General features: G+C 42.0%; 2 protein-coding genes across 3 annotated transcripts in view; one reads left to right on the plus strand and one right to left on the minus strand.

Moving 5' to 3' along the window:
* znf511 (zinc finger protein 511) overlaps positions 1-27199 on the plus strand; it is a 34988-nt gene that overhangs the window by 904 nt on the left and 6885 nt on the right. The window contains exons 2-6 of one of the 2 annotated variants that reach the window (XR_006023405.1): positions 31-104; positions 363-564; positions 3635-3759; positions 21509-21727; positions 21811-21941. Coding sequence is in view for 1 of the 2 variants with exons in the window: in XM_042066338.1 (XP_041922272.1) it covers positions 31-104; positions 363-564; positions 3635-3759; positions 21509-21727; positions 21811-21886 (696 nt within the window). In the remaining variant the exon portion in view is untranslated. Of the gene's footprint in view, positions 1-30; positions 105-362; positions 565-3634; positions 3760-21508; positions 21728-21810; positions 22007-27199 lie in introns of those variants that run through there. The other variant, XM_042066338.1, reaches the window with a different exon arrangement.
* msx3 (muscle segment homeobox 3) lies at positions 24013-25596 on the minus strand. The gene is made up of 2 exons (XM_042066339.1): positions 25103-25596; positions 24013-24552 (listed from the first exon to the last, which is right to left on the minus strand). The coding sequence occupies exons 1-2, from the start codon at positions 25509-25511 to the stop codon at positions 24137-24139; spliced, it is 825 nt and encodes a 274-aa protein (XP_041922273.1). The 5' UTR covers positions 25512-25596; the 3' UTR covers positions 24013-24136.

The following is a 27199-nucleotide window of genomic DNA, read 5'->3' on the forward strand; positions in this document are numbered from 1 at the left end:
GATGATGATGATGATGATGTATCTTGACAGGATGGAGATGTACACCGTCACATGTACTTGCAGGATCTGGCTACTTGTGTGGCCGAGGATGCCCAGCCTGCAAAGTGAGACAAACACACACACACACACACACACACACACACACATACATACATACATACATACACACACGCACACACACAAATGAGGGAAAAAGAATCCTTGTGATGGTTAATGGTAGAGATGTGTTAATAGATGCTAATACAACTATGGTGTGTGCACTAAACACACACACACACACACACACACACACAGCACTAACATGTGACCTAGAGAGTATGATCGTTGTGACCCCCTCCCTCCCTCCTTCCCCTCTGTCTCAGGGTGGGAGAGTTCTGTTGCCACATCTCGGGCTGCAGCCAGCTGTTTGAGTCCCTGGAGGCGTACGAGCACCACTACAGCGCGCTGCACCGCCACGTCTGTGCCACATGCAGGCGCTGTCTCCCCTCCACTCGCCTGCTGGACATCCACATCCTGGAGTGGCATGACTCGCTCTTCCAGCTCATGGCCCAGAAGCAGAGCATGGTAAACAAACACACCATCACCATGACAACCAGCCACCCACCCCGCCATGTGTTATCATACAGTTCTTTTATTTACATCAATTATGACGTTTTCTCGATAGAGATAAGGAGCAGGTGCTTTGCGTCACAGTTGCACTCTGCCTGGAGTTATGTGGTGTTGCTTTGTATCATCACAATATAATTAATTAAACATCAGTAGTATATTGATAGAACAACAAGTATCATCATTGTATCAAGTATCATCAGTATATTGATAGAACATCAAGTATCATTCTTGAATTTCCCCATGGGGATCAATAAAGTATCTATCTATCTATCTATCTATCACATTATAATTAATTAAACATCACTAGTATATTGATGGAACAACAAGTGTCATCACATTATAATTAATTAAACATCACTAGTATATTGGAAGTATTGACAATGGAAAAAGTATTGACAAGACAAATGCAGACACAGTGCATTAACAGAATGATAAATAAAAAATAAGTGATCAAATACCCTGCTGTCCACGGCTGAGGAAGGACATGGTGCACTTCACTCTATTACTCTTACAGTTATTTCCCAAATAATGTTTCCATCTGTAGACATCTCTCAACAGGGCTTAGAGTTCTGAGGCACAGTGCCATATTTCAGCTGTGGGCCAGGGTCTTTAAGATTTGAACAAGACAGTAGACAATTTAATAACTTCAAAACTTCTGGCAAAAACATTTTCCTGATTTTGGTAAACAGCTCCAAACTGCTGTGTAATGTTTTGGTCCCACACACCCTCTCTACACTTCCACTCAGAGATGTATAAGTATAAGTAAATAAAAGTATATATACTGTTTTGTGTGTGTATGTGTGTGTGTGTCTGTGTGTGTGTATAGACGTGTATATATACTCCTTTGATCCCGTGAGGGATGGTCTGGTCCGTGTAACGCTTTGCAGTGCTTTGTTCTATTTGTTCCATCCATCGGGTCCAAATAAAAAATGTGTTCTATAATCCAATTTTCAATTTGTTTTAACTGGTCAGCAAATAGATAATTGCTGCTATTTTCTAAATGTGTCATTAGTCACGCAAGATAAAGAAAACAGAAACTGGATTGGAAACAAAAGTAAAATTCAGTTAATATTGGATTTTGGCCCCTTTTTTTTTTTTTTACTGTTTTTGTTGGGCTGAACCACGCGTAGGGGTGGGTGACCTGATAGATATTGGCGCGCGGTGTTGGTGATCACATTTTATCAGCGGATGTAGAGCATAGACTGTAAAAAATAGATGTAGAGATGGAGGGATATCAAACACAGTTCCGCTTGCATCAAGGTGACAAGCGATTGATAATGTCAGCTCGAGATCTATCTAATCAGAACTTCAGATGCAGAGGGAGACATTGCTGCGTCCTGACACTTATGAGTAGGCCTACGTGAGCCCTAGTAGCCTACAGGCCAATGTAGGCTATTTGCTGTTGAAATTAATAAATGGATAAACGGATAAATTAGGCTCACCGTTGTGTCTTCGTTTAGCCTAATGAAACCTAGTCTAGTGTAAAGCGTTAAATAAGCAAAAATACCATGTCAAACAGTGCTCGGGGTAGCCTGTATAGCCCGGTATAGCCAAGACTGACGTCGATGCATTCTGCTTTGGGGAATTATTTGGTATGGCATGGCCATGGTATTCAAATATAGGCTACTGTAGATATGTTCAACATAGGCTGAAAGTTATGTTTAACGTGCCTTCTCCCAAAAAGTTTGTCATTAATCTCTAAAGTAATGAGTCAAAATCACAAACAACTTCAGGCGGCGCTCCCTTCCACCATCTAGCCTGGCCCAGCTAGATGGTGTTCTCCCCCCGGTGTTCGTGGTTCAGTCCAACCACAAGGGCAAAAAAGGAAAATTAGAAAATTGACGCATCATTTCAATTTTTAACTTCTGAACAGAAAACCGTAACTGTGCTCAATTGAAAATCAAAATAAGCAACAATAACCGATTTACTGTGCCGTCCTAAAGAATGGATAACGGATTTTTAAGCCTATTTTTATATTTTTTCATGTGAATTCTGCAAATAGAACATAGCACTGCAAAGCGTTACACGGACCTGGTCTCTGCATTTATCCCAATCTGTGAATTAGTGAAACACACACAGCACACAGTGTACACACAGTGAGGTGAAGCACACACTAATCCCGGCACAGTGAGCTGCCTGCATCAACAACGGCGCTCGCGGAGCAGTGAGGGGTTAGGTGCCTTGCTCAAGGGCACTTCAGCCGTGCCTACTGGTCGGGGTTCGAACCAGCAACCCTCCGGTTACAGGTCCGAAGTGCTAACCAGTAGGCCATGGCTGCCTAGATGTGATGTGTCACTCACACAACCAGTACAGTTTTGAAGCCTGGAGCAGAGTAGAGTAATAATCTCCCCTCAGAGCTGAAGAGCCGAGTGGAGTAATAATCTCCCCTCAGAGCTGCAGAGCAGAGTGGAGTAATAATCTCCCCTCAGAGCTGCAGAGCAGAGTGGAGTAATAATCTCCCCTCATGAAGAGCAGAGTAGAGTAATAATCTCCCCTCAGAGCTGAAGAGCCGAGTGGAGTAATAATCTCCCCTCAGAGCTGCAGAGCAGAGTAGAGTAGAGTAATAATCTCCCCTCAGAGCTGCAGAGTAGAGTGGAGTAATAATCTCCCCTCAGAGCTGGGTGTGAGCCACCCTGGAAGCAAACCAGATATCTCTGCAGGGGAGTCGGATCAGATCACTGCTCTCCAGACAGAGTTAAGGTGAATCATGCACACTTTTACAGCGTTTACTGTAGTCACAAATCTTCTCTGCTTACAGGGAAGACGCAACATGCCGTTGGCAAAAAATCAATTTTTCTCTCTGTTTTTTTCACAAACTGGAGCCGAGCCGTTAGTGCGGCCATTGCTCACGGCTGCCCAAGGCTCCCTGTTGGATACGCGATGAAAGCCTAGAGAGAAGGCTGCATAAGAAACCCATTATGTGGTGCCTCCCTGTCTAGTTGTCAACACTGCCATCTTGTGGCTGGTACTGGTAATTGTAGGGCATGCAGGTGGTGAGCTCTGTGTCTGTTTCGGTCCCTCCCAGTATCAGTGCCTGGTGGAAGGATGTGAGCTGAAGTTCAGCTCCAGTGTGCAGAGGAAGGACCACCTGATCAAAACCCACAGCTACCCTGCAGACTTCCGATTTGACAAGACCAAGAAGAGCAGAAGGTACACGCCTGCCATTCTGTCTTTGGATTTGCCTTGAGAGACGCACAAATGAAGCCTCTGGCTGGGAGTAGAGCATGCGTAGTATTGCACGAGAGAATTGCCAGCAGGAAGGTGTCATCAAACGCAATAAGTGGGTGGAGTCAGGTTGGAATCAATTAATGAAAGGTTGGGTTAAAGCTGAGTAGGGCCTGAAGGTTGGGTTAAAGTAGGACCTGAAGGTTGGGTTAAAGCCAAGTAAGGCCTGAAGGTTGGGTTAAAGCCAAGTAGGGTCTAGGCTAATATGGTTTTGAGCAAAACATACGAGATATTACATTTTCAATATGAGTCGTGCTTAATCACGTTTAATGCAATCCCAATGGAATAGCCTACTCGATGAAATGGCAAAAATGATCTTATAGCCTAGTTAATAGCTGATAACTATAATAGGCCAACTATTGTAGTATTATGTTCTCGTCTGGCTTTAGTAGGCCTAAAGACGTGCATAAAGAGATGAACGACTCTGCAACACAGGAAGATTGGTTTGTCTGCCTTGTTTCATATTTGTTGGCCATGCATTGAAATACTACAATGCGTTCTGTGGATAAACCATGGTTGGAAATAATGTTGCCTAATTGGTGTGGTCTATGTATGCATTTGTAGCCTATGATTTAGAATAAGCGCTTGTGCGCTCCTGTGCTTAGGAATAAGCGCTTGTGCACTCGTTAGAATAAGCGCTTGTGCGCTCCTTATGCTTTAGAATGAGCGCTCGTTAGAATAAGCACTTGTGCACTCGTTAGAATAAGCGCTTGTGCACTCCTGTGCTTTAGAATGAGCGCTTGTGCACTCGTTAGAATAAGCGCTTGTGCGCTCCTATGCTTTACAATAAGCGCTTGTGCGCTCCTATGCTTTAGAATAAGCGCTTGTGCACTCGTTAGAATAAGCGCTTGTGCGCTCCTATGCTTTACAATAAGCGCTTGTGCGCTCCTGTGCTTTAGAATAAGCGCTTGTGCGCTCCTGTGCTTTAGAATAAGCGCTTGTGCGCTCGTTAGAATAAACGCTTGTGCGCTCGCATGGTTCCATCCTCAGGCCCCTAATGTTTTCCAAAATAAAGAGCACTTACTGTATGAACGGAAGAGAGTGGATTTAGATCAAATAGTTGATTGCACAACTATACCTGATTTAAGTTTGGGTGCCATACTTCGAGGTCGTTCCGTTTTTTGGCAAGCGATAGCTCCATACATATTTGGAACCGTTTGCACATTAGCCTATAGCAACATGGTATAGCTATATTCTATTGCACATTAGCCTATAGCAACATGGTATAGCTATCTTCTATTGCACATTAGCCTATAGCAACATGATGTAGCTATCTTCTATTGCACATTAGCACATTAGCCTATAGCAACATGGTATAGCTATCTTCTATTGCACTATTGCACATTAGCCTATAGCAACATGGTATAGCTATATTCTGTTGCACATTAGCCTATAGCAACATGGTATAGATAGATAGATAGATACTTTATTGATCCCCAAGGGGAAATTCAAGGTCTCCGTAGCATACAGACATCACACGCAACATGCACTTACAGCAGAAAAAGTAATATACAAATAAAAAACCTCCACTGTACAATAGAGACAGTAGAAGATAAACATGATACTGATACTAAAATACTGAATATACTATATCAACTAAATCAAATATCAACATAGTGTGCTTAAGGATGATCAAGCATGACAGGGCAGGGACTGAGCCTGTAATTCAGAGTGCAGCTATTGCACATTAGCCTATAGCAACATGGTATAGCCAAAGATAATTAATGCGTAGCAAGATGGGTCGTCCTAGTTCATGTCTATAAGGGCAAAATGGAGTTCAGTCAGAGAACTGAACGTCATACTGACGTATGACTGACGTTTGAATGCCTCGGTTCCACGCCAGACAGAAGCCGGAGTACAAAACAAACTTGGTGTACACCTTCATTAATGTTGATTTTCTCCCAACTGGAGGGTCATACTGGCACGACATTCTCCTGAAATGTGAAGGAGGGTTTGGAGATCATGATACCGTATCCGAAATGTGCATCCATTGCTCAGACAAATTCTGGGAAATTCTTGGATTCTGCCATAGACCTCAATGTTAAAAAGGGAGCCCGATCACTGCATAAATGGGGGATAGTGGCCCCCCTCGTGCCGGGCATGTACTACTGCTACCCTATTTGCATACATTTCCAGGGACAGGAAATGGCCTCTCAGGAAGTATCTTCGTAATAGGGATCGACCGATATGGTTTTTTCAGGTCTGATACCGATATCAATTATTACCAAAACAGAAGGCCGATAACCGATATGTAAAACCGATATGTCAGTTGTCAAAAAGGGGGGTAGATAGTAAAGGCGATATGCTGCAAAAATTTTATGAAAAAGCATTTAATTATGCAAACTTTTCTTTCTTCTTTTGATACACAATTGTCTATCAACTTGCATCACTTGCAATTGTAAATCCTGTGTATAATGTTAATCCAAGAGCTGAGTGATTATTAGTAGTGCTGTCAAACGATTAAAATGTTTAATCTTGATTAATCGCTGAATTCCTATAGTTAATCCCGATTAATCACATATTTTATCGCATGATTAAAATTCTATTATTTTGCATAGCTGAACTTTCCAGGAGTCCATATTAACAATATAAAGCAATTATTGTGTATCTTGATTAGGATTCAAATGAAAGCAAAGCAAGTTACTTCATTAACTTAACTTTAAGACGTAGGTCTATTTGATTATTTCAAATCAAATTTCAAAAGATGTACAGGAGACCTGAGGCAACACAATATATTCTTCAGAAATATAGCTAATAAAGAAGGGCATAACAAACATAAAATACTATATTCATTATCTTTGAATAACAGTTGAAAATATAGCCGCAAGCGGCAATGGCGGGCCCGAGCACCCGCGGGCCGCAACCCGTGACATGTCGGAATCCAACAAAGCACTGACGTGGTGAATTTGTGAAATCTACATATTTGATGCGTGTGCTATTTGTTTTTGTATTTTATTTTCTGCCACATGTACTTGCTTGGCCAGGTGGGGGCGCAATGCAAGGCAGGCCCATTGGGTGTCATCATAATCATAATATATATTAACCTGAGAAATTTCAGACCATTCATTTTAAGCAAAGAAGATTTCTGATACACTTTTTGGTTGGCCAGATGGTGGCGCTATGTTAGGCATGGACATTACACATGTGAATATCATCACAATAATGATATCCAATTTTTTTGTAAACTTTCAGATCAATCACTTAAGGCATTGTCCATTTCTGGCACAATTCCTGCTTGACCAGGTGGTGGCGCTATGCTAGGCCTGTGAATTACGAATGTGAATAGCATCACAATAATGATGTCTGATATTGTATAAAGTTTCAGATCAATCACTTAAGGCATTGTCCATTTCTGGCACATTTTACTGCTTGGCCAGGTGGTGGCGCTATGTCAGGCAGGCCCATTGGGTGTCTGGATATCATCATAATCATGATATCTATTAACCTGAGAAGTTTCAGACCATTCATTCAATGCACTGTGATTTATGACACATTTCCTGTTTATGTGGTGAGATATTAAAATCATATCAAATATATTACAACATTCACAAATCCCTTCACAATTTAACATCAGCGACATCTTGGCATAATGTTTGCCAAATTTCAAATGAATCTGACAAACCGTCTAGGAGGAGTATGTTCAAATTGATCATGTGAAATCAGCATAATTGTCATTCTTTCTGTTGCCAGTTGGTGGCGCTATGCCAAACATGCATTATGGGCATGTGAATATTATCATTAACATGGTCTTCAATGACCTGTGAAATTTAAAACATTTCAAGCCATGCATGGTGAATTATGACACATTTATTGTTTATGTGGAAGGGCATTAAAATTAATAATTTCGCCATTTCGTCAAATTACAACATATCAAAAAAAGGCTTCACAATTTATAATCAGGAACATCTCGGCGTCATGTATACCAACTTTGACATGAATCGGATCAACCGTCTAGGAGGAGTACCTTAAAATTGATCATGTCCACAACGCACAAAATCTCAATTACCTCACTTCCTGTGGGCGTGGCTAATGGCATGTTAATACAAAAGTTGTTTGTTTTTGGGAGTTACATACAAATTTGGTGGGTGTATCTAAAACTATATGCCAACCACAAGTCACAGTGACATAAGGGGGCGCTATGGAGTTCCTGGGCAACGCCCGGTGCCAAATTTCATGTGTTTTCACCCATGGGAAGCACCTCTTTTGGCATCATGATTCATCACATATTTCATGACATATTAGTCTGCACAAAATCCCAAATACCTCACTTCCTGTTGGGCGTGGCTAATGCATTGTACATACGAAAGTCGTTCATCTTGGGGAGATACAGACAACCCACCACGGGATCAGTCATCTAAGGGGGCGTAAGGGGGCGCTAGCGAGTCCCTGGGCCACGCCCGGGGTCAAGCTCTTGTACCTAACTGCGATGCGTGACACCTGACGTGTGTGCCAAATTTCAAGAGTTTTCGACCATGTTAACTACCTCAAAAACAGGAGAGCAAAAAAGTGGAATAACAATAATAATAATCCTTACAAAAACAATAGGGCCTTGCGCCCTTCGGTGCTCGGGCCCTAATTAAGGAACTTTTCGACATGAGTGCACTGCCATTTTATAGGCTATGGTGCACTGTCACTTGCCACACACATCAGCGCCGAAGTTTTTAACACGCAAACACTGGATGAACAATGGATTTTATGGAGCGGCGTCGACCAAATATAACTGAATCGTGATTTACACAGCGGCAAAGTGCGATGCTGGTGTGCAGAGTTGTATTGAAAAGAATAGAATCTAATGTACAGTAAATGAATGTCGAAAGCAGAGTGCATCGCACTCATGTCGGCATCGGTGTCCACAGCAATTTAAAACACCATTCAGCTGACCGGGAGTTCAGAACTCCGTTGGTGTTCTTTTAAACGAATCTACTCTTTGGCCGGCTCGTAAGCCCAAACAAGTGTGTGCAGCATGCCTTGACGTAGCCTACTAAAGGCGCATCATAAAGATAGGCTACATTTAATCTGCATCACGCCCCATTTTAGCGGAAAACAAACAAATGGGAAAGACAGCTAGCCTAATCACACCTTGATGTTACATCTAGTTATTAATTTACAGGCCATTCAATCATTTTACTAACAGGGCAGTTATGAAGAATTATGTGTATGTAACTTACTCATGTCGAAACTATGTAGCCTACATTACAACCTATTCAGCACGTAGCTACACTTACCATATCCCATGTAAAACGGTTAGCTTGCTAGCTAGCTAACTGTGGAACTTCAGTATAACAGGCATAGCCAATTATCTCACCTAGGTGTAGGAAAAAGGCTACGTTCATATTACAAGTGATAGAATGATGTTACTTATGTTTAGTTGATGACATGTAAAGTTAAGCTTGCCGAACTTCTAGTCAGCCACGGGCAGTTTAACTGTGCCTACATTCGTGACACTCCTGTTAGTAGCTATAAACTGGAAAGAGCAAAAAATAGAAACATAATGGTCACATTAATCCCATAAACACACAGATAACACCAACCTTATTTTGTGCCTTTTATTCACGTTTGTTTCAAGATTTAGTAAGTATATAAGCCCTTTTCGCTCCCCACTTTGATGCAGCATAGGTTTCCATTATCCAAACAGCTCCCTTTCCCCTAAAAGGGGGCGTGTACTAGTTGTTACTAGTTGTTGCAACAGCATGTGAAAAACCTACAAAGTTTGTTACACCAAAAAGAACATTAATCACGCGATAAAAAAATTGACACCGTTAAAATAGGTTTACATTAACGCCGTTAATAACGCGTTTAACTGACAGCACTAATTATTAGCAATTATTTTCATAGAGTATAGGCCTACACAATGGGCTATGTGCTTGTTAAGGGACCTGTCACAAAGAGGATGCTTTGCCATCGTGTGTGTGAGTGCACGAGAGAGGGAGAGGAAGAGGTGCATGCGTGATGGCAAGTGTTACGGTTAAATAGTTAAACAAAACAGTTTTAAAATAGTTCTTAGGCTATTTAAGCATGCAATTTGTGTCCATGTGTAAGCTATAAGCTACACTTTTGAGAGCCTAAAAGGCACGTTAATAGCCAGCTCAGGACGCGATTTAGTTCAGGTCGGATTAAATCACGGCTGGCCTTGGGTGCATGTAGTCTTTTCTGATAGTCCGTTTCAAAATGGAGCAATTACACTTTTTGATGTTCGCTATCACATAATTTAGGACTTGTCTGTACTATGTCCGCCGAGGTGTCCCGTTATTCACAATTAACGAACGAGGTGGAGGCAGAGAACTCCCGACGCGCAGCACCTGAGTTTGTAGGCTAGTAAACAGCATCAGTAACGTGCATCAATCGGGAATTCGCTAAATGAAGGAAGTGGGTGCTTTACTTATTGATCCGGATCAAAGAGACAATAGCTTACAACGTGGTGTTTTTGTAACTTCAGTGTAGATGATTGTGATTCATTGCAACTTCAGCAATGTAGGTTACCTTACTTACCTTCAAAAAATAGCTCCGTACAGCTGAAGCCCAGTCTACAGTCTGCCTCAGTGAGAATTAAAGGTGTTTGAGTCGTGACTCACTCGGATCTTTCACCCGTGTCTTTAAATTAACCCATGAGTCGCGAGTCTCTAGTATCATTAACTCGGATCAGTTGAGTCCTACTACAATTCAATCTAAAATGATAAACAGCGCCACACACAAACCTCTTGCAACATTAGCTAGCCTCCTAGCCCTAGCCATCGTAGCTGCCAAAAATGTAACAATTTCGTAGGCAACCACAACTCCACAAATCAACTCAAGCGACTGAGTGAGCAGGCAGTCTGAGATAACTGGTTAACTTCCCGCAGAGCCGGAAACATTGCAGACTCGCAGACCATGGGACTCAGATTGGAGCGGCTGAGTAGCAATCCGGATTAGTCGGATCAGCCGGCCGGTTAGGCTACGTTGAGTACGAGTCAGTCGAATCAGCCGGCTACGTTGTCATGAGTGGATCTGCGAGAGCGAGTAGCTCCTCCTCGAGGTGAAAAGCAATTCCACAACAAAAGCCATTCTTTCACTTCTGAAATTATATTATATGATATTATATTAGGCTACCTAACAGTATAGCTATGATTAATAATATTAGTTGCCTAGTATTAGCAGCCTAGCCTGGCTAGCGCCACCACTTCTCAATGAGACGTGGTCTGGGAACCAAACGTTCATTTTCTCGTATTTTAAAAAAATGCCCAGATCCGTTTATTGGGTGCCACGGATGTCTATCAAATGCGTCTGTGCATAGCTCATCATCGTCTTGCTTTCCCCCCTGTTCTGTGATTGGTTCCCTATCTCAGGCGAAAATTTGCTCCATGGTCTCCAGGCTGCCTTAGCAGCGTGAATCAAATCGCGCGCAAGGCAGCATGGGAACACCCAGGCTAATTAGCAGCCTATAATACTTATTAGAATAGATTCCCAGTAGCCTACTATTAGTATATACTGTAGTAGTGGTAATAAACATTGTAGCAGAGTAGCATTAGACCTAGGCAAACTTTTCTATTGTTAACAAAACAACAACAAATAAATAATTATTATAATATGGGTTACCCTCTCTGTCAATAAGATCAAAGTTTCTGAACATGAGCACCAAAAAGATGAACAATGTGTGGATGCACTTTGACCAGGAGAGCAAAACTCTAAAGGCTAAATGCAAGTAGGCTACTGCAAAAACCTGGTTTCAAATCATGGAGGATCCACATCCAACATGAGAAGGCACTTAACGAAATGAAGCGCCCCACTGCACTGCTTGAACGTAGGACTGAATTTCTTTGCGATTTAGCAATACTGACTCAAGTGACTCAAATGACTCGTTCAACCCGGATCAGTTTAGTGAGTGACTCGATAATAACCCGGATCCTTAAAAGGAATCGAGTTTGACAGGCCTAGTGAGAATCCTAAACTTTGTCTGTGTTTAGTCTTCGATCCTGATTGGCTGCATTCATGCTAACTAAAAAATCAGACGGTGTAGTGGGCGGGACAATGCTCTTGACCATAGAGTAGCAAATGCAGGGAGTGAGAGACACAAGGATCCAAGATGGCGGCGCGTACACACGCAGCGACCTCTCTCTGTCCCAACCGTACGGTGTTTTGTTCGTTTAAAAAGTGTTTGTCCGAAAGTTTTACGTGTTCGTCTCGTCTTACTACGTCGTACTACAAGTACAGCAGGCAGTTTTTAATTGACATCTGCAAAAGCAAGTTTTGCAGCGTTCTGGACTTTGCAACAGAGACGCTAAAGGAACTCGGACTACTCCGGCCTGCAACAACACCGGACTCGCCTGCTACTCCTCCCCCGGAAAGAAAGCGTCGGAAGCGGTGTGCGAGGAAGCAGAAGAGGGGCAAGCGCGGAGGCGTCCGGGCCAGGCTAGCGGCCAGCCCAACTCGCCCAGCCATACCATCCATTCTCCTGGCAAATGTACGATCACTGGACAACAAAATGGATCACATACGACTGCTGAGATCAACGAACCGGACAGTAAGTAACTGCTGTGTGCTCGTCTTCACTGAGACTTGGTTAAATGACAACATTCCGGACTCTGCTGTACAACTGGAGCAGCTAGCATGCTATCGAGCAGACAGGGCCATTGTAAAGGGAGGTAAATCACGAGGAGGAGGAATCTGTGTTTACATCCGTGACGAATGGTGCCGAGACACTGTAGTAGTATGCAAACACTGCTCACCACTGGCAGAGTTTATGATCATAAAGTGCCGTCCTTTTTACCTGCCAAGGGAAATTACTGCGATTCTGCTAGTCGCAGTATACATCCCGCCTACCAACAACAACAGCGATAAGAACGCGGCTCTTAGTGAACTGTACCAGGCTGTCAGTGAACAACAGACGGCACACCCAGACGGTTTCACCATCTTCACTGGAGATTTTAACCATGCTGATCTCAAAACTGTACTTCCAAAGCTACACCAGCATGTTGATTTTCCAACAAGAGGAGATAACATCCTGGACCTGGTCTACACTACACACAAAGGAGCATACAAAGCCACCCCCCTCCCCCACATTGGACTTTCAGACCATATCACTGTTATGCTAATGCACGCATACAGACAAAGGGTAAAAGCGAACAAACCGGTTCGTAAGCAGGTAAAAGTGTGGCCTGAGGGAGCCTCCGATGCTCTTCAAGACTGCTTTGACACAACAGACTGGGAAATGTTTAAGCAGGCAGCCACTTACAACAACCGGACAGACATAGAGGAGTATACAGACACTGTAACCTCTTACATCACCAAGTGCATCGATGATGTGACCCACACAAAAGACATCATCACTCGGGCTAACTGGAAGCCATGGCTGACAGGGGATGTCCTCAGGCTGCTGAGGGCCAGAGACAAAGCCTACAGAGCTGGGGATGAAGCTGGCATGAGAACAGCGAGAGCCAACCTGTCCCGTGGCATCAAGGAAGCAAAAAAGGAATACACTCACAAGATAACCACCCACTTCAAAGACAGCAGGAACTCACAAAGCCTATGGCAGGGCATTCAGGCCCTCACGGACTACAAGCCCGCGCCACAGAGCTGTGAGAGCAACATCCCTCTGCTCAACAACCTGAACCGCTTCTTTGCTCGCTTTGAAGCACAAAACAGCACCTGCCCACAGAAGACCCATCCCCCTCTACATGAGCAGCCCCTGTGCCTCTCTGCCGACAGCGTGAAGAGGACACTTGCTGCTATCAACACCCGTAAGGCAACAGGTCCAGACAACATCCCAGGTCGTGCGCTGAAGGACTGCGCAGGGGAGCTTAAGGATGTCTTCACAGACATCTTCAACACTTCCCTGAAGCAAGCCATCGTCCCATCATGTTTCAAAGCTGCCACCATCATACCTGTGCCGAAGAAAACTGCTCCATCCTGCTTCAATGACTACCGCCCTGTGGCACTGACACCCATCATCATGAAGTGCTTTGAGCGGCTTGTCATGTCACATATCAAAGCCACTCTCCCCCCCACCCTGGACCCCTTCCAGTTTGCATACCGAGCCAAGCGGTCTACAGAGGATGCAATCTGCTCTGCCCTCCACCCAGCCCTCACCCACCTGGAAAAAAGAGACTCATATGTGAGATTGCTGTTTATAGACTTCAGTTCTGCATTCAACACCATAATACCACAACAACTCATCTGCAAACTGGACAAACTGGGACTCAGTACCTACCTCTGCAACTGGCTACTGGACTTCCTCTGTCAGAGGCCCCAAGTAGTACGTGTTGGCAACAATACCGCAAGCAGCATCACACTGAGCACAGGGGCCCCCCAAGGCTGCGTGCTCAGTCCGCTGCTCTTCACCCTGCTGACGCATGACTGCACTGCAACCTACAGCAACAATCACATAGTGAAATTTGCTGACGACACAACTCTGGTGGGTCTCATCACCAAGGGCGACGAGACTCAATACAGGTTGGAGGTCGACCATCTGACCACGTGGTGCAGGGACAACAACCTCCTGCTGAACGTCAGCAAGACCAAAGAGATTGTTGTTGACTTCCGGAGAGGTCACACCCAACACCTGCCACTGACCATCGACGGTGCTGTGGTGGAGAGAGCGAGCAGCACCAAATTCCTGGGGGTGCACATCAGTGAAGACCTCTCCTGGACCACCAACACTGCATCACTGGCGAAGAGAGCTCAGCGCTGCCTGTACTTCCTGCGGAAACTCAGGCGAGCAAGTGCTCCACCAGCCATCATGACCACATTCTACCGAGGCACCATTGAGAGCATCCTCTCCAGCTGTATCGCTGTGTGGGGCGGAAGCTGCACTGAATACAACAGGAAAGCCCTGCAGCGCATAGTGAACACAGCTGGAAGGATCATTGGTGCTTCACTCCCCTCCCTGAAGGACATTTACACCACCCACCTCACCCGCAAGGCGACCAAAATTGTGAGTGATTCAAGTCACCCCGCTCACAATCTGTTTGATCTACTGCCCTCTGGGAAGAGGTACAGAAGCCTGCGCTCCCGCACTACCAGACTCACCAACAGCTTCATACACCAAGCTGTAAGGATGCTGAACTCTCTCCCTCCTCTCCCCTCTCCACCCTCAGCTACATAACATCCTGGACATTGGACCCACAATGGCCGCCCGCACTACTCCACTTGCACACTTGCACACTTGTACACTTTACAACTTGGTGTTGTTGTCCTGAAAACACAACACTTCTGCTGCTCTTACATAACTTGCACCACTATGCCACTTTCTTTATTACTTAGGTCAAACAGAACTACCCAAGCCTTTTATTGGCCTGACTTTGCACTAGTATTTTATTGACTGTCCATGCACAATTTCAACCAAATTTTGCTGCTCTTATTTTTTCATTATTATATGTGCCCTCTTATTTACTTATTTACTTACTTTTTTTGTTTACTTGAATGTTATGTTTGTCTGTGGACTTAAATTGGTAAAATGTCTTGTCTTCACCGTGGGATAGTGAGAAACGTAATTTCGATCTCTTTGTATGTCTGGAACATGTGAAGAAATTGACAATAAAGCTGACTTTGACTTTGACACTTTACAAAGTAGCGCGTTTCATTCTTTATCCATTTCAATATCGGCTTATCGGTGGAAAAAATGACCGATACCGATTATTATAAAAATGCTAAATATCGACCCTAATAATCGGCCAGGCCGATAATTGGTCGACCCCTACTTCGTAATCAACCATCTTTGGTATAGCTATCTTCTATTGCACATTAGCCTACAGCAACATGGTATAGCTATTTTCTATTGCACATTAGCCTATAGCAACATGGTATAACAACATGGTATAGCTATCTTCTATTGGACATTAGCCTATAGCAACATGCACATTAGCCTATAGCAACATGGTATAGCTATCTTCTATTGCACTATTGCACATTAGCCTATAGCAACATGGTATAGCTATCTTCTATTGGAAACAGAGGGTGGAAATAGGCTATAATAGCAGCAGCAAGCAGCCTACAATACTAAAACCAGTCTAGGTTGCCTTCTCATGAACTTGAAATGTTGGCAGTTTGGTAGGCCTATTTAATCATCACATTGCGATACCACAGTTTGAATAATGAAGTAGATAGATAGATAGATAGATAGATAGATAGATAGATACTTTATTGATCCTCAAGAATTCAAGAAATTCAAGTGAACCCTCTCTGAAGTCCAAATATCAATTTAGCAAATGACTGACACGTGTGATACAATAGGCCTATGGTACATTTTGACACGTGTGATACAATAGGCCTATGTTACATTATGACACGTGTGATAGGCCTATGTTACATTATGACACGTGTGATACAATAGGCCTACGTTACATTATGACACGTGTGATACAATAGGCCTATGTTACATTATGACACGTGTGATACAATAGGCCTATGTTACATTATGACACGTGTGATAGGCCTACGTTACAATATGACACGTGTGATACAATAGGCCTATGGTACATTATGACACGTGTGATGCAATAGGCCTATGGTACATTATGACACGTGTGATGCAATAGGCCTATGGTACATTATGACACGTGTGATGCAATAGGCCTACGTTACATTATGACACGTGTGATAGGCCTACGTTACATTATGACACGTGTGATGCAATAGGCCTACATTACAATATGACATGTGTGATGCAATAGGCCTACGTTACATTATGACACGTGTGATGCAATAGGCCTATGTTACATTATGACACAGCCTATATAGGCCCCTTACTGTTTCGGACACCGTACCATGACGTGTTAATTCTGATATTTGCAGCCAATATCGCGTAGGTAGTTTGGCTATAGCCTACTTCTGCATGCGATTGGTTTATACCCAGATCATTATTTAACACTGTTGCATGCGATTGGTTTATACCCAGATCATTATTTAACACTGTTACAGGCAGTGGCTATTCAAACACAGGTAGGCAGTGGCTATTCAAATACAGGTAGGCAATCGTTATTCAAAGTGGCTAGTCAATATAGTAAGTAAGTATAAGTATATATACTCTTTTGATCCCGTGAGGGAAATTTGGTCTCTGCATCTAACTCAATCTGTGAATTAGTGAAACACACTCAGCACACAGTCTGAGTGTGAGCTTAATAGACTACGAAACACTTGAAACACTTGAATAGACTACGAAACACTTGAAAAAACGGTACAGAATCTCAGCCCTTCCACATGTGTCTTAGACACTCTGCCTACCAATTTCTTCAAAACTGTTTTTCACCTCATAGCGGCGGATGTCCTTCAAATTGTAAATGTATCATTGCTGTCTGGCACTTTTCCTAAGTCACTGAAAACAGCTGTTGTAAAGCCACTTCTCAAGAAGAATAACCTGGATGCCTCCATGCTAAACAATTACAGGCCCATATCCAATCTACCTTTTATTGGCAAAATTATTGAAAAAGTAGTCTTTAATCAATTAACCACCTTCCTAACATCAAATGGGTATTTTGATTACTTTCAGTCTGGTTTTCGGGCAAATCACAGCACTGAAACAGCTCTCATTAAAGTTTCCAATGACATACGCCTCAACACAGATTCAGGTAAAACATCAGTCCTAGTGCTACTGGACCTTAGTGCAGCATTTGACACTGTTGATCACAATATTTTACTACACAGACTAGAACACTGGGTTGGATTTACAGGCATAGTTATCAGCTGGCTAAAATCATATCTACAAGAAAGGAGCTTCTTTGTTGCCATCGGAAACTGTACCTCAACACCAACGTCCTTGACCTGTGGTGTTCCCCAGGGGTCGATCTTGGGGCCACTATTATTCAACCTCTATATGCTCCCACTTGGACAAATCATTCAAAATAATTTGATTTCATATCATAGCTATGCAGATGACACACAAATTTACTTAGCTCTATCACCAAACAACTATGGTCCTCTTGAATCTATGTGTCAGTGTATAGAACAAATCAACACCTGGATGTCTCAAAATTTTCTTCAGCTGAACAAAGAAAAAACTGAAGTAATTATATTTGGTAAAAATGAGGAAAGACTTAGGGTTGCCACTCTCCTTGACACAAAAGGGTTGAAGGCAAAGGATACTGTAAAAAATCTTGGTGTATTAATTGACAGTGATCTAAATTTCAACAGCCACATGAAAGCGATAACTAAATCAGCTTTTTACCACCTCAAAAATATTGTCAAACTCAGAGGGCTGATGTCAAAACATGACTTAGAAAAACTCATTCATGCATTTATCTCCAGCAGGGTTGATTACTGCAATGGACTGTTCACAGGCCTTCCTAAAAAGACTATTAAACAGCTTCAGGTGATACAAAATGCAGCAGCTAGGACTCTAACAAAAACTAAAAGAACTGACCACATTACTCCAATTCTTAAGTCCTTGCACTGGCTTCCAGTAAGTCACAGAATTGACTTTAAAGCACTATTGCTTGTTTATAAATCAGTAAATGGAGCAGGACCTAAATACTTGTCAGACATGCTTCAGCAGTACACACCTTCTCGTCCTCTCAGGTCCCAGGTGAAAAACCTGCTAGTAAAACCTACAGTTAGAACTAAACATGGTGAAGCAGCTTTTAGCTGCTATGCGGCTCAGCTGTGGAACCAACTTTCGGATGACATTAAAAAGGCCCCAACTGTAGCCAGTTTTAAATCTAGACTTAAGACCAAACTGTTCTCAGACGCTTTCTGCTAACTGTGCCGAGTTACAAATTCTGAATCTGCCTCGATAATTATTCTACTTTGTCTTTTATTACTTTTTTTTACTACTTTTGCCTTTGTTTTTGCTTACTAATTATTCTTTATTTTTAAATGATTTTACCTTGTGTTTTATGTTTTCTTTTTATTATGATCTTTACCTTTTAACTATTATTTGACTATATTGCCCTTCTATGCTTTTATTTGTTATTATCGTTTGGTTTTGTTTATGTAAAGCACATTGAATGACCTCTGTGTATGAAATGTGCTATATAAATAAACTTGACTTGACTTGACTTGACAGTGAAGACACAGTGAGGTGAAGCACACACTAATCCTGACGCAGTTAGCTGCCTGCTACAGCGGCGCTCGGGGAGCAGTGAGGGGTTAGGTACCTTGCTCAAGGGCACTTCAGCCGTTCCTACTGGTCAGGGTTTGAACCGGCAACCCTCCGGTTACAAGTCCGAAGCGCTAATCAGTAGGCCACGGCTGCCCCCAAACACAAGTAGGCAGTGACTATTCAAACACAGGTAGGCAGAGGTTATTCAAAGTGGCTATTCAAACACAGGTAGGCAGTGGCTATTCAAAACGATGTAAAAAACATGATTAGCCCAGGCTACTTTGGACTTTCTTTAGACTTTAAATAAATAGACGACAATTTGAAACAAGCGATAATGGTCCTGAATTTAAGGACGTTTCAGAATGCCACTCATCGAGCAGAACCGCCTACAGACAGAGCGTAATGTCACTAAGGGTACCAGAGACTGCTTTTGAGTCACATCGTTGCACTTCCCATAATGCATCATTACACTTCCCCACTCTAGCATCTAGTTATTCAATAGGCTAAGCATATTATTCAATAGGCTAAGCATATTATTCAATAGGCTAAGCATATAGTCGTATTCAATAGGCTAAACATATAGTCTTAACTCAAAGCTTTAGGCTAATGTCATTTTGATCAGCTACAGACAATAAGTGGCAGACCGAGCATGGTATCAATAGGCCACCAGAGATCGTTTCTATGTCACATCGTTGCAAATTTCATATGATGATGCATCATTCCACAAAATGGGTTGTCTTCTCTGTCATCAAGTTATTCAGTAGGCTAAACATATAGCCTTGACTCAATAGGCTAAACATATAGCCTTGACTCAAAACAGCTGTTAGGCTTATGTCATTTTGATCTGTAAAAAATGTCATATGCAGACATGTTTAAATTCTGCTCACTGCACATTTATTATATTATGATATAAATAATATTCAGTATTCATTATTGAATGCTTAGCTGTAATGATGTTTAATTATAGGCTAATATATTATATCATATTCAGTACTCATTATTGAATGCTTAGCTCTAATGATGTTTAATTATAGGCTAATATATTATATCATATTCAGTACTCATTATTGAATGCTTAGCTCTAATGATGTTTAATTATAGGCTAATATATTATATCATATTCAGTACTCATTATTGAATGCTTAGCTGTAATGATGTTTAATTATAGGCTAATATATTATAATATCATATTCAGTACTCATTATTGAATGCTTAGCTCTAATGATATTTTCCTCATCATCCTATTTTTAAAGCAGGCATGTAATTGGGCTACAGGTTTTCTATAGGAATAGCATGGTTTATTGAATGGGTACTTTATTAATCAAATACACACTCTTATCCAGAGCATTTATAAATCTAACTCATGAGGTTAAAAGAGTGTGTTAAATGATAAGTGTTCTGGATTAGAGTGTGTGTTAGATTAATAAATGTTCTGGATTAGAGTGTGTGTTAAATTAAAAAGATATTCTGAATTAGATTGTGTGTTAGATTAATAAATGATTAAACTCGACATGTCGAGAATAAAGTTAAAATGTCATGTTGACTTTAATCTCGACTTGTCGACATTAAACTCAACATTTTGAGAATAAAGTTGACATGGCATGTTGACTTTGATCTCGACATTTCATCTTGACATGTCCATCAGAACTAGTTTGAGAGAACCACCGCTTCAAAGTAGGGTACAACCTGGACGATTGAACAGGAGGATGAATGAAACATTCCAGTTTTCTTCGAGTGCAACAACGATACAGACATCATTTGGACAAAACATAGAACATATTAACCTCTGTTGTTCAGCCAAATACTTTCCTGTTACGTCCTTTTATCACGGAGTTACAGGCGATAAATTCGATGGTCAAAAGTAAACTTCATTAGCGGTTTATTTATTTATTGTATTATTAAAGAGTGTTTTTCATCTAAAGGTTCGACTTCATACTTATTCAGTAGCCTAGACTAGGCCTACTAAATGCTCTCCCCAATCCCAGACTTTGCATGTTTGTTTGTAATGGATGCAAAACTGTGTTTATACTACATTTTATGCAGGTGAGACATGGAAAAGCAGTTTTAGAAAAATGAGTTTTGCCATGTTAACCTATGGAGAGTGACGGCCTGTGGGTCATGAAGGGCAGTTATTTGGATGTGCGGTGGCTTTACCCACGTAAAAACAGTGAAATAACATTTTGTACTATTTGAAATGATTCCAGCTAGATAAATGTCATAGTGCGGTATTTCCATAACCAAGTTACGTGCTTCACAATGACTGCAACGAGTTAACAGACACCAAGATGCAGCAGCAATCTATCTGAAATAACACCTTTATGAAGTAGCCTAGGCCTATTATCCATGACTGTCACATATTGAAGTTGTGCATAGCTTAAAACTGTATTTCGAGTTTAATGTCGGCATGTCGACTTTAAAGTCGACACGTCGAGATTAAAGTCAACATGACATTTCAAATTTATTCTCGATCATTATTTTTTTTCTTCATGTGTGGCCCTAATACTCTGATACTCTGATACTCTCATAAGATAAGTGTTCTGGATTAGAGTGTGTGTTAGATTAATAAGTGTTCTGGATTAAAATAAGTAAATAAATGGCGTGGAGGCTGTTGTTAGTGAGTCCTGCGTGGTGTTGCGTGACCGGCCTCCTCTCCTCTCTCTGTTCCAGGCTGAAGGAGAAGGCCGCAGCGCAGCAGAGGGACTTGGTTATGGAGGTGTGTGAGGAGGGGGGGGCTAGGACCCAGGGGGAGATGGTGTCGGCAGAGACCTGTGAGTCCATGGACTGCGGTCAGATCCCAGGCCCTGGATCTGAAGGAGGTCCGACTCGGGCCGGTACGGCAGAGCTGTCCCTCACATCCGCGTCTCAGAAACCGCGCTACACGTCCAGGTGAGGCCTGCTGACCACAGGGTCATATGAGGCTTCTGTAAGGGATTCTGAATATGACGGACGTTATGTGTTTGTGTTCACAGAGTCCCGCAGTCCATATGCTTTGGCCAAGGCTCTGTCCGAGGATTCAGAGGGAGGGGGTGCAAAAAGTCAAAGTGAATATGTGACAGCAGTACAGTACAGTACAGTACAGTACAGCATTAATGCTCTTCAGGTAATAGAATTAGAGATGTGTTTTCTTAGAATATTATTTCCAAATAAACTACCTCAATGAAAATATATGCAATTCCTTGTACTATTTATTTCAGGTATTACTAATTGTTTTGACATGTCATAAACTTGTGATGGTAAGCTTTATGTTGACGGAAAATTGCCGTTCATATTTTCTCCAGACGATGGCGCACACATACTGTGTAGGCCTGCTGGTATTTTTAAAACTGTTAAAACGGCTGGGGTCACGAAGGAGTCCCTCTGTTGGGAGGTTTTGAGCTGACTTGTGTGGAGATGACATCCTTCAGTCTACAGGAAATCAACAGACAACATTCCGTCTCTTTATCTAGTCTAGAGATTCGATGTTGTGGTAGGCTTGGCTACATTTGCTAACATATTTGGTTTTACGACACATAGCCTACTGTTTTAACAGGTTTTTTAACAAGTCAGTTTGGGTGACGGAGAATAACCTACTTGGTTTAATTTGTTGTTTTAGAGTAACATTTTACAGTAAACCATCATCATACTCTACTTAGCCTACATATGAACAATATTGTTATTTGTGCGTTGGATGCCTGTTTAAAGTGTTCCACTGAAATGCAGCTTTGTCAATGATAAACAAGCATATACATTAGAGTAGCCTACAACGAAAATAATGCAGCTTTGTCAATGATAAACAAGCACATTACAACGGAAATAAACGGCAGAAATGACACTTGTTACTGTGACAAAGCGGTAGGCTGCACGGGACGAGAGCTGCGGCGTCTCTTGCCGACTATTCTCATTATAGATGAAGCCACAAAATAAAACATAGTCTTATTGACACAACGTCTTATTTTAAACGTTTATTTGTTTTGTACAAAATGCATTGTATCTAATTTATCTGTACAAATATTATATATACATGGATGTACACAATACGTATGTAAACACATCATATAAATATCAGCATTTGTTTTTAATATTTTAAAAAAGTGGTTTTGAAAAATATCTGAAATTAAGTTTGTATTTCAAAATTATATCAACCTAGCGGTTATTCATCCATACTAACAAACTACAATAACTTTAAAATGGATACAAGCGTGTAAGAGTACGTCCTCCGTAAGAGCTTCCAACGGCGTTTAAATCCGTCCTATTAACAATATACAAAATCCCTTATAAAGAATCAAATTAATATTTAGTTCAAGATCTGCGGCAGCAAATCCTACACATAGGCTATTCCTTTAAGAGCGCATTCTGTGGACAAGTAATGGATTCGAGGCCTAGGACTGAGTGAAACATTTTGCAACATACGTTGCGCTTCTGTGTGGGAAGTTTAGAAAAGAAGTATCCTAATCTCTTTAGAGAGATTAGTTATTTCACCTGATAATGCAGTCTTATTCATTAATTAGAAAATGTATCTTTGTACCAAGCTGATAAATATTTGGTCCTCTAAAATAATTGAATCGCACAAATGTTCATAATACAAGTCGTTATGGGCCTGAATTTGAACCATATAACAGCGACCTCCCCCCCCCCCCCCCCCCCCCCCAACAATCATCTCCTTCACGCTCAATTTCAGTTTAAACTCCAACTCTGTAAAAGCTACCTTTAACTTGACTTAAAAGTGTCACGTTTTCTGTGGAATGGGAAATGCGTTTACAAGCGCCCCTTCATTGGCCTCTGTAGCGGGTCGCCTCTTAACGGTACAGCTCAGTCTGTCAGCACTCAACACTTTTTATGACAACAGCTCGAGCGAGCCTACTTGGACCAAATGAAAATGGAATTCGCTTAATGTGTCAAAACCTGAATTTATGGTGTCCCTGTAAAATGTAGACAGGGTTTCAGCGAGACTGAAATGAATTTATGAATTTATATAATCTTGACACTGACTACCAGAACGTACTATTAAAAGGCCTACCAAAGGCTACATTGCAGTCTCTTTTGAGATTAAGTATAAGTATATATACTCTTTTGATCCCGTGAGGGAAATCTTAACTTGCTTTAATCCTGCAATTTACGGAATGTTATATGCTTGATATAGGAGCCATTTATTGGCTAAAATAATGTGCTCTCTTCTTTAAAAAATTAAGGCAGGATTGTGACATAACAGGCCCGAGAGAGCATGCTTTACTGTCCGAATACTAATAGACAGACAATACACAACAAATACACAAAATGGCTTTCCCTCACTTAGTGGACCTGGACAGCTTTCCCTATTTAAGACAAATAGTACATTCCATAGGTGACGGGTGCACCAAAGAGTCCTGGTACAGGCAACGATGGTCTGGGAAAGGAATTCGAATGTCCGTAAAGGGTTGGCGAGCCGACGTGCGTGCCGAGCGGGAACGGAAAGGCGAATGCGGGTAAGAGAGGCTTGGTCGCCAGTTTTAGTTTTTCCAGCTCGGCCTCCTGGAGCCTCTTGGCTTTCGCCCTTCTGTTCTGGAACCATATTTTCACCTGGGTCTCCGTGAGGTTGAGAGAGTTGGAGAACTCGGCTCTCTCTGCGATGGAGAGGTATTGTTTTTGACGAAACTTTCTCTCCAAAGCCAGCAGTTGGGACGTGGTGAAAGGGGTCCGCGGCTTTCTGTTATTCTTGTGTTTTCTGAGGGTGCAGGGAGGCGGGCTGGAGTGGCCTACAATACGAAACGAGCACAGAAATCAATACACTACTGCAAACAGAAATCATTACATAAATATATAGAGCTTAAACTGAAATGAATACATAAATATAGAGAGCATAAATTGAATACACACATATAAAGTGAATAAACAGAAATTAATATACAAATAAAGAATAGGCGATAAAATGGTCCGGTTCGTTTAAGTACAGACTTTGCATTTCAACTTCAAGCAGGGTTCAAAATGCCGAAATTACAAGCCTTTAATGGCAAACTTAAATGGCACTTTCAGGTTAGTTTAACAGCTGTTCAGAATGCAAACATGTCACGAAGAGCTGAAGGGTGAGTTCGAGATGTTCATAATTGCCAGGTAGACAGAAGGTCTCCGACAACCAAACCGAGCACACATTTTAGCCGGGGGCGATCCGCGGCGCATTACGCTACGCAGGCTGTAATTCAGCCTAACAAACACGCAGGCGTTGAAGTTCAGTCTCTTCGTCAGGCATGGAATTTACCTTGACTAACAAAATATAAACTTTTTTATATTTAAGAAAAAAAGACCTACGTGGAGGAGTAGTGTAGGACGGCGTCTGAAACCAACTGCTTTGCCCCTTCTCGGCGAGATCCTCTATCTCGCCTTTCTTGCTGTCCGAAAGGTTAGTACCGCTGTCCGATTGGAAGTCCTTGTCGGGGTAAAGCGCCATAGGAGATAGTCGAAGACGGTCCTCGGGAACAGTCTTAGGCAGAACCATGCCCGCTTCACTCGAAGAGTAGGAAGTCCGGCTTGTCCCTCTGTCCGAAATCAAAGATTCCACACTGAACGGGAGGCTAAACGCTTTGGTCTTACATCCCGACAGAGAGCCCTTGTCGCGCGTCGGAGTTCCCTCTTTCTCCGTATCCTCCCTCTCCTGTAGTCTGGCTTCACGAGACAGTGACCCCGTCGTAGGATTCATCATGCCAGACAGGGGTGCCATACAAGACTGTAAGTGATAGCCAAGGTCCACTGGCGTGCTTGTTTCCCTGGCACTGTCGTGGATGAGTGCGTCTGTGTGACGCCAGCGTAAGTCCCGCATCTCAATGGGATTCCCAGCTATAATACTTTGTGAACTTAACTTTCATCTCACCGCCTACCAATCAGAGAGGCGGCTTGACCACATGACTGTTCCCATGCTCGCTTTGATTGGCCGAACTGGTTTTGTGAGACCTGTCAAGAGGGATTTTGAAAGAAATGTGTATGGTCATAGACGGCTTGCCGAGGTGGTTTATTGATTGCTTAGGGGCTTCGGTCTCTGAGGCTAAGAGCCATTTGAGAAGTTTTGTTGCAATTAAGAGAAAGGGCTGTCTACGCGGGGGCCCGCGCCACTCATTAGCGTTTGAACCCTTATTGAAACCATACCGGGTTTGGGGCAGTGAAGGTAGTCTACATGCCGCGCTCACAAGTGTTTAGAACCGGTCCTGAACGGGGTAAATAGACAACATCCAGTTGTTTGTAAAACGAATCTGTAACATTTAAAAATACAATTGTATACACTATGCCTGCTTGCAATTTACTTAGACCAGCTTACAATACGTGCCTGTTATATGTTGGTAAATTAAACAGTGTGTATTTTAAATAGTGTAGCCTACATTTAGAATTAAGTTTTATTTGTAATTATAATAGATAAATGACTACAAATGTTCAGATACAATTGCTCAGGCATTATTAATGATCTTTCCCTCCTAAATGAAGTATGATAGTTAGTCACGGCACATTACAGCAATTTTAAGCTTGTCTTGGCCCTTTTGAGGTTGAAAGGGCCTCTATTGAAGAGCAACTGGCAACCGCTCACCGTAAGTGAAAGCATTTAATAAGGCAGACAAGTTATGTGGTGGAAGGCGCCAGCCTCGGCACGATCAAAAAGGAAGCTACCTCGGGGAGGAACGCAAGTTAGCTCCACTTAGTCAATTGTCCTCAAAGAGTTTAATGTCAAGGCAATGGCTAGAGGGCAACGCGTTCCCACACACGCTCTGCATTACAAACACACACACACGCGCGCGCACACTCACACACATACACTCAAAGGTTGACGTTCTTAACTTTTCGCTTTTCATATGGTCTTTTCTAAATCAGAGTCCGATCATTTGAATATCGACTTTGAATGTGTGTTTCATTTTGTTACGCCAGTAAAGCCAGTTGGAAAAACACGTTACTCATCTAAATTCCAATGCTGTAAATGACTGGAGATCATTTCTTGGAGTCTGAGCAGGGAGACGTGTTTTTTTCCCATTCAAATTCAATAGTAACGTATGACTAGAACAGTCCCACAACGATAACAACATAATTGACAAATCGCCTAATTGTTCTAATGTTCCAAATTAATGTTCTAATGTTCTAATTGTTCTAATGTTCCAAATGAATGTTCTAATGGTCTAATTGTTCTAATGTTCCAAATTAAATAGTGTCAAAATACAACTTTTAGCACAAAGAAATTATTAAAATTGCATTAGTCATCTGTGTTTTAAATTTGCTATAGGGCCTAGGCTATATTAATGGATGTATTGTTTGATTTTATTTTTTATTCCCGAAAGGTTTAAAGTCAATTTGTGAAGTAGGCTACCCTTCTTGACAATATGTTAAGGACACTGGTCTTATCAGGATGGAATATTATTTAAAGAAAACAAG

The sequence above is a fragment of the Alosa sapidissima genome, chromosome 16, assembly GCF_018492685.1.
Source record: "Alosa sapidissima isolate fAloSap1 chromosome 16, fAloSap1.pri, whole genome shotgun sequence".
NCBI lineage: Eukaryota > Metazoa > Chordata > Actinopteri > Clupeiformes > Clupeidae > Alosa > Alosa sapidissima.

Excerpts from the sequence above, each read along its gene's own strand:
- msx3 (XM_042066339.1), bottom strand. The coding sequence starts at position 25,511 with ATGGCACCCCTGTCTGGCATGATGAATCCTACGACGGGGTCACTGTCT. Across the intron at positions 24,553-25,102 it reads GTCCTACACTACTCCTCCAC|GCCACTCCAGCCCGCCTCCC; the intron begins GTAGGTCTTTTT and ends TTCGTATTGTAG.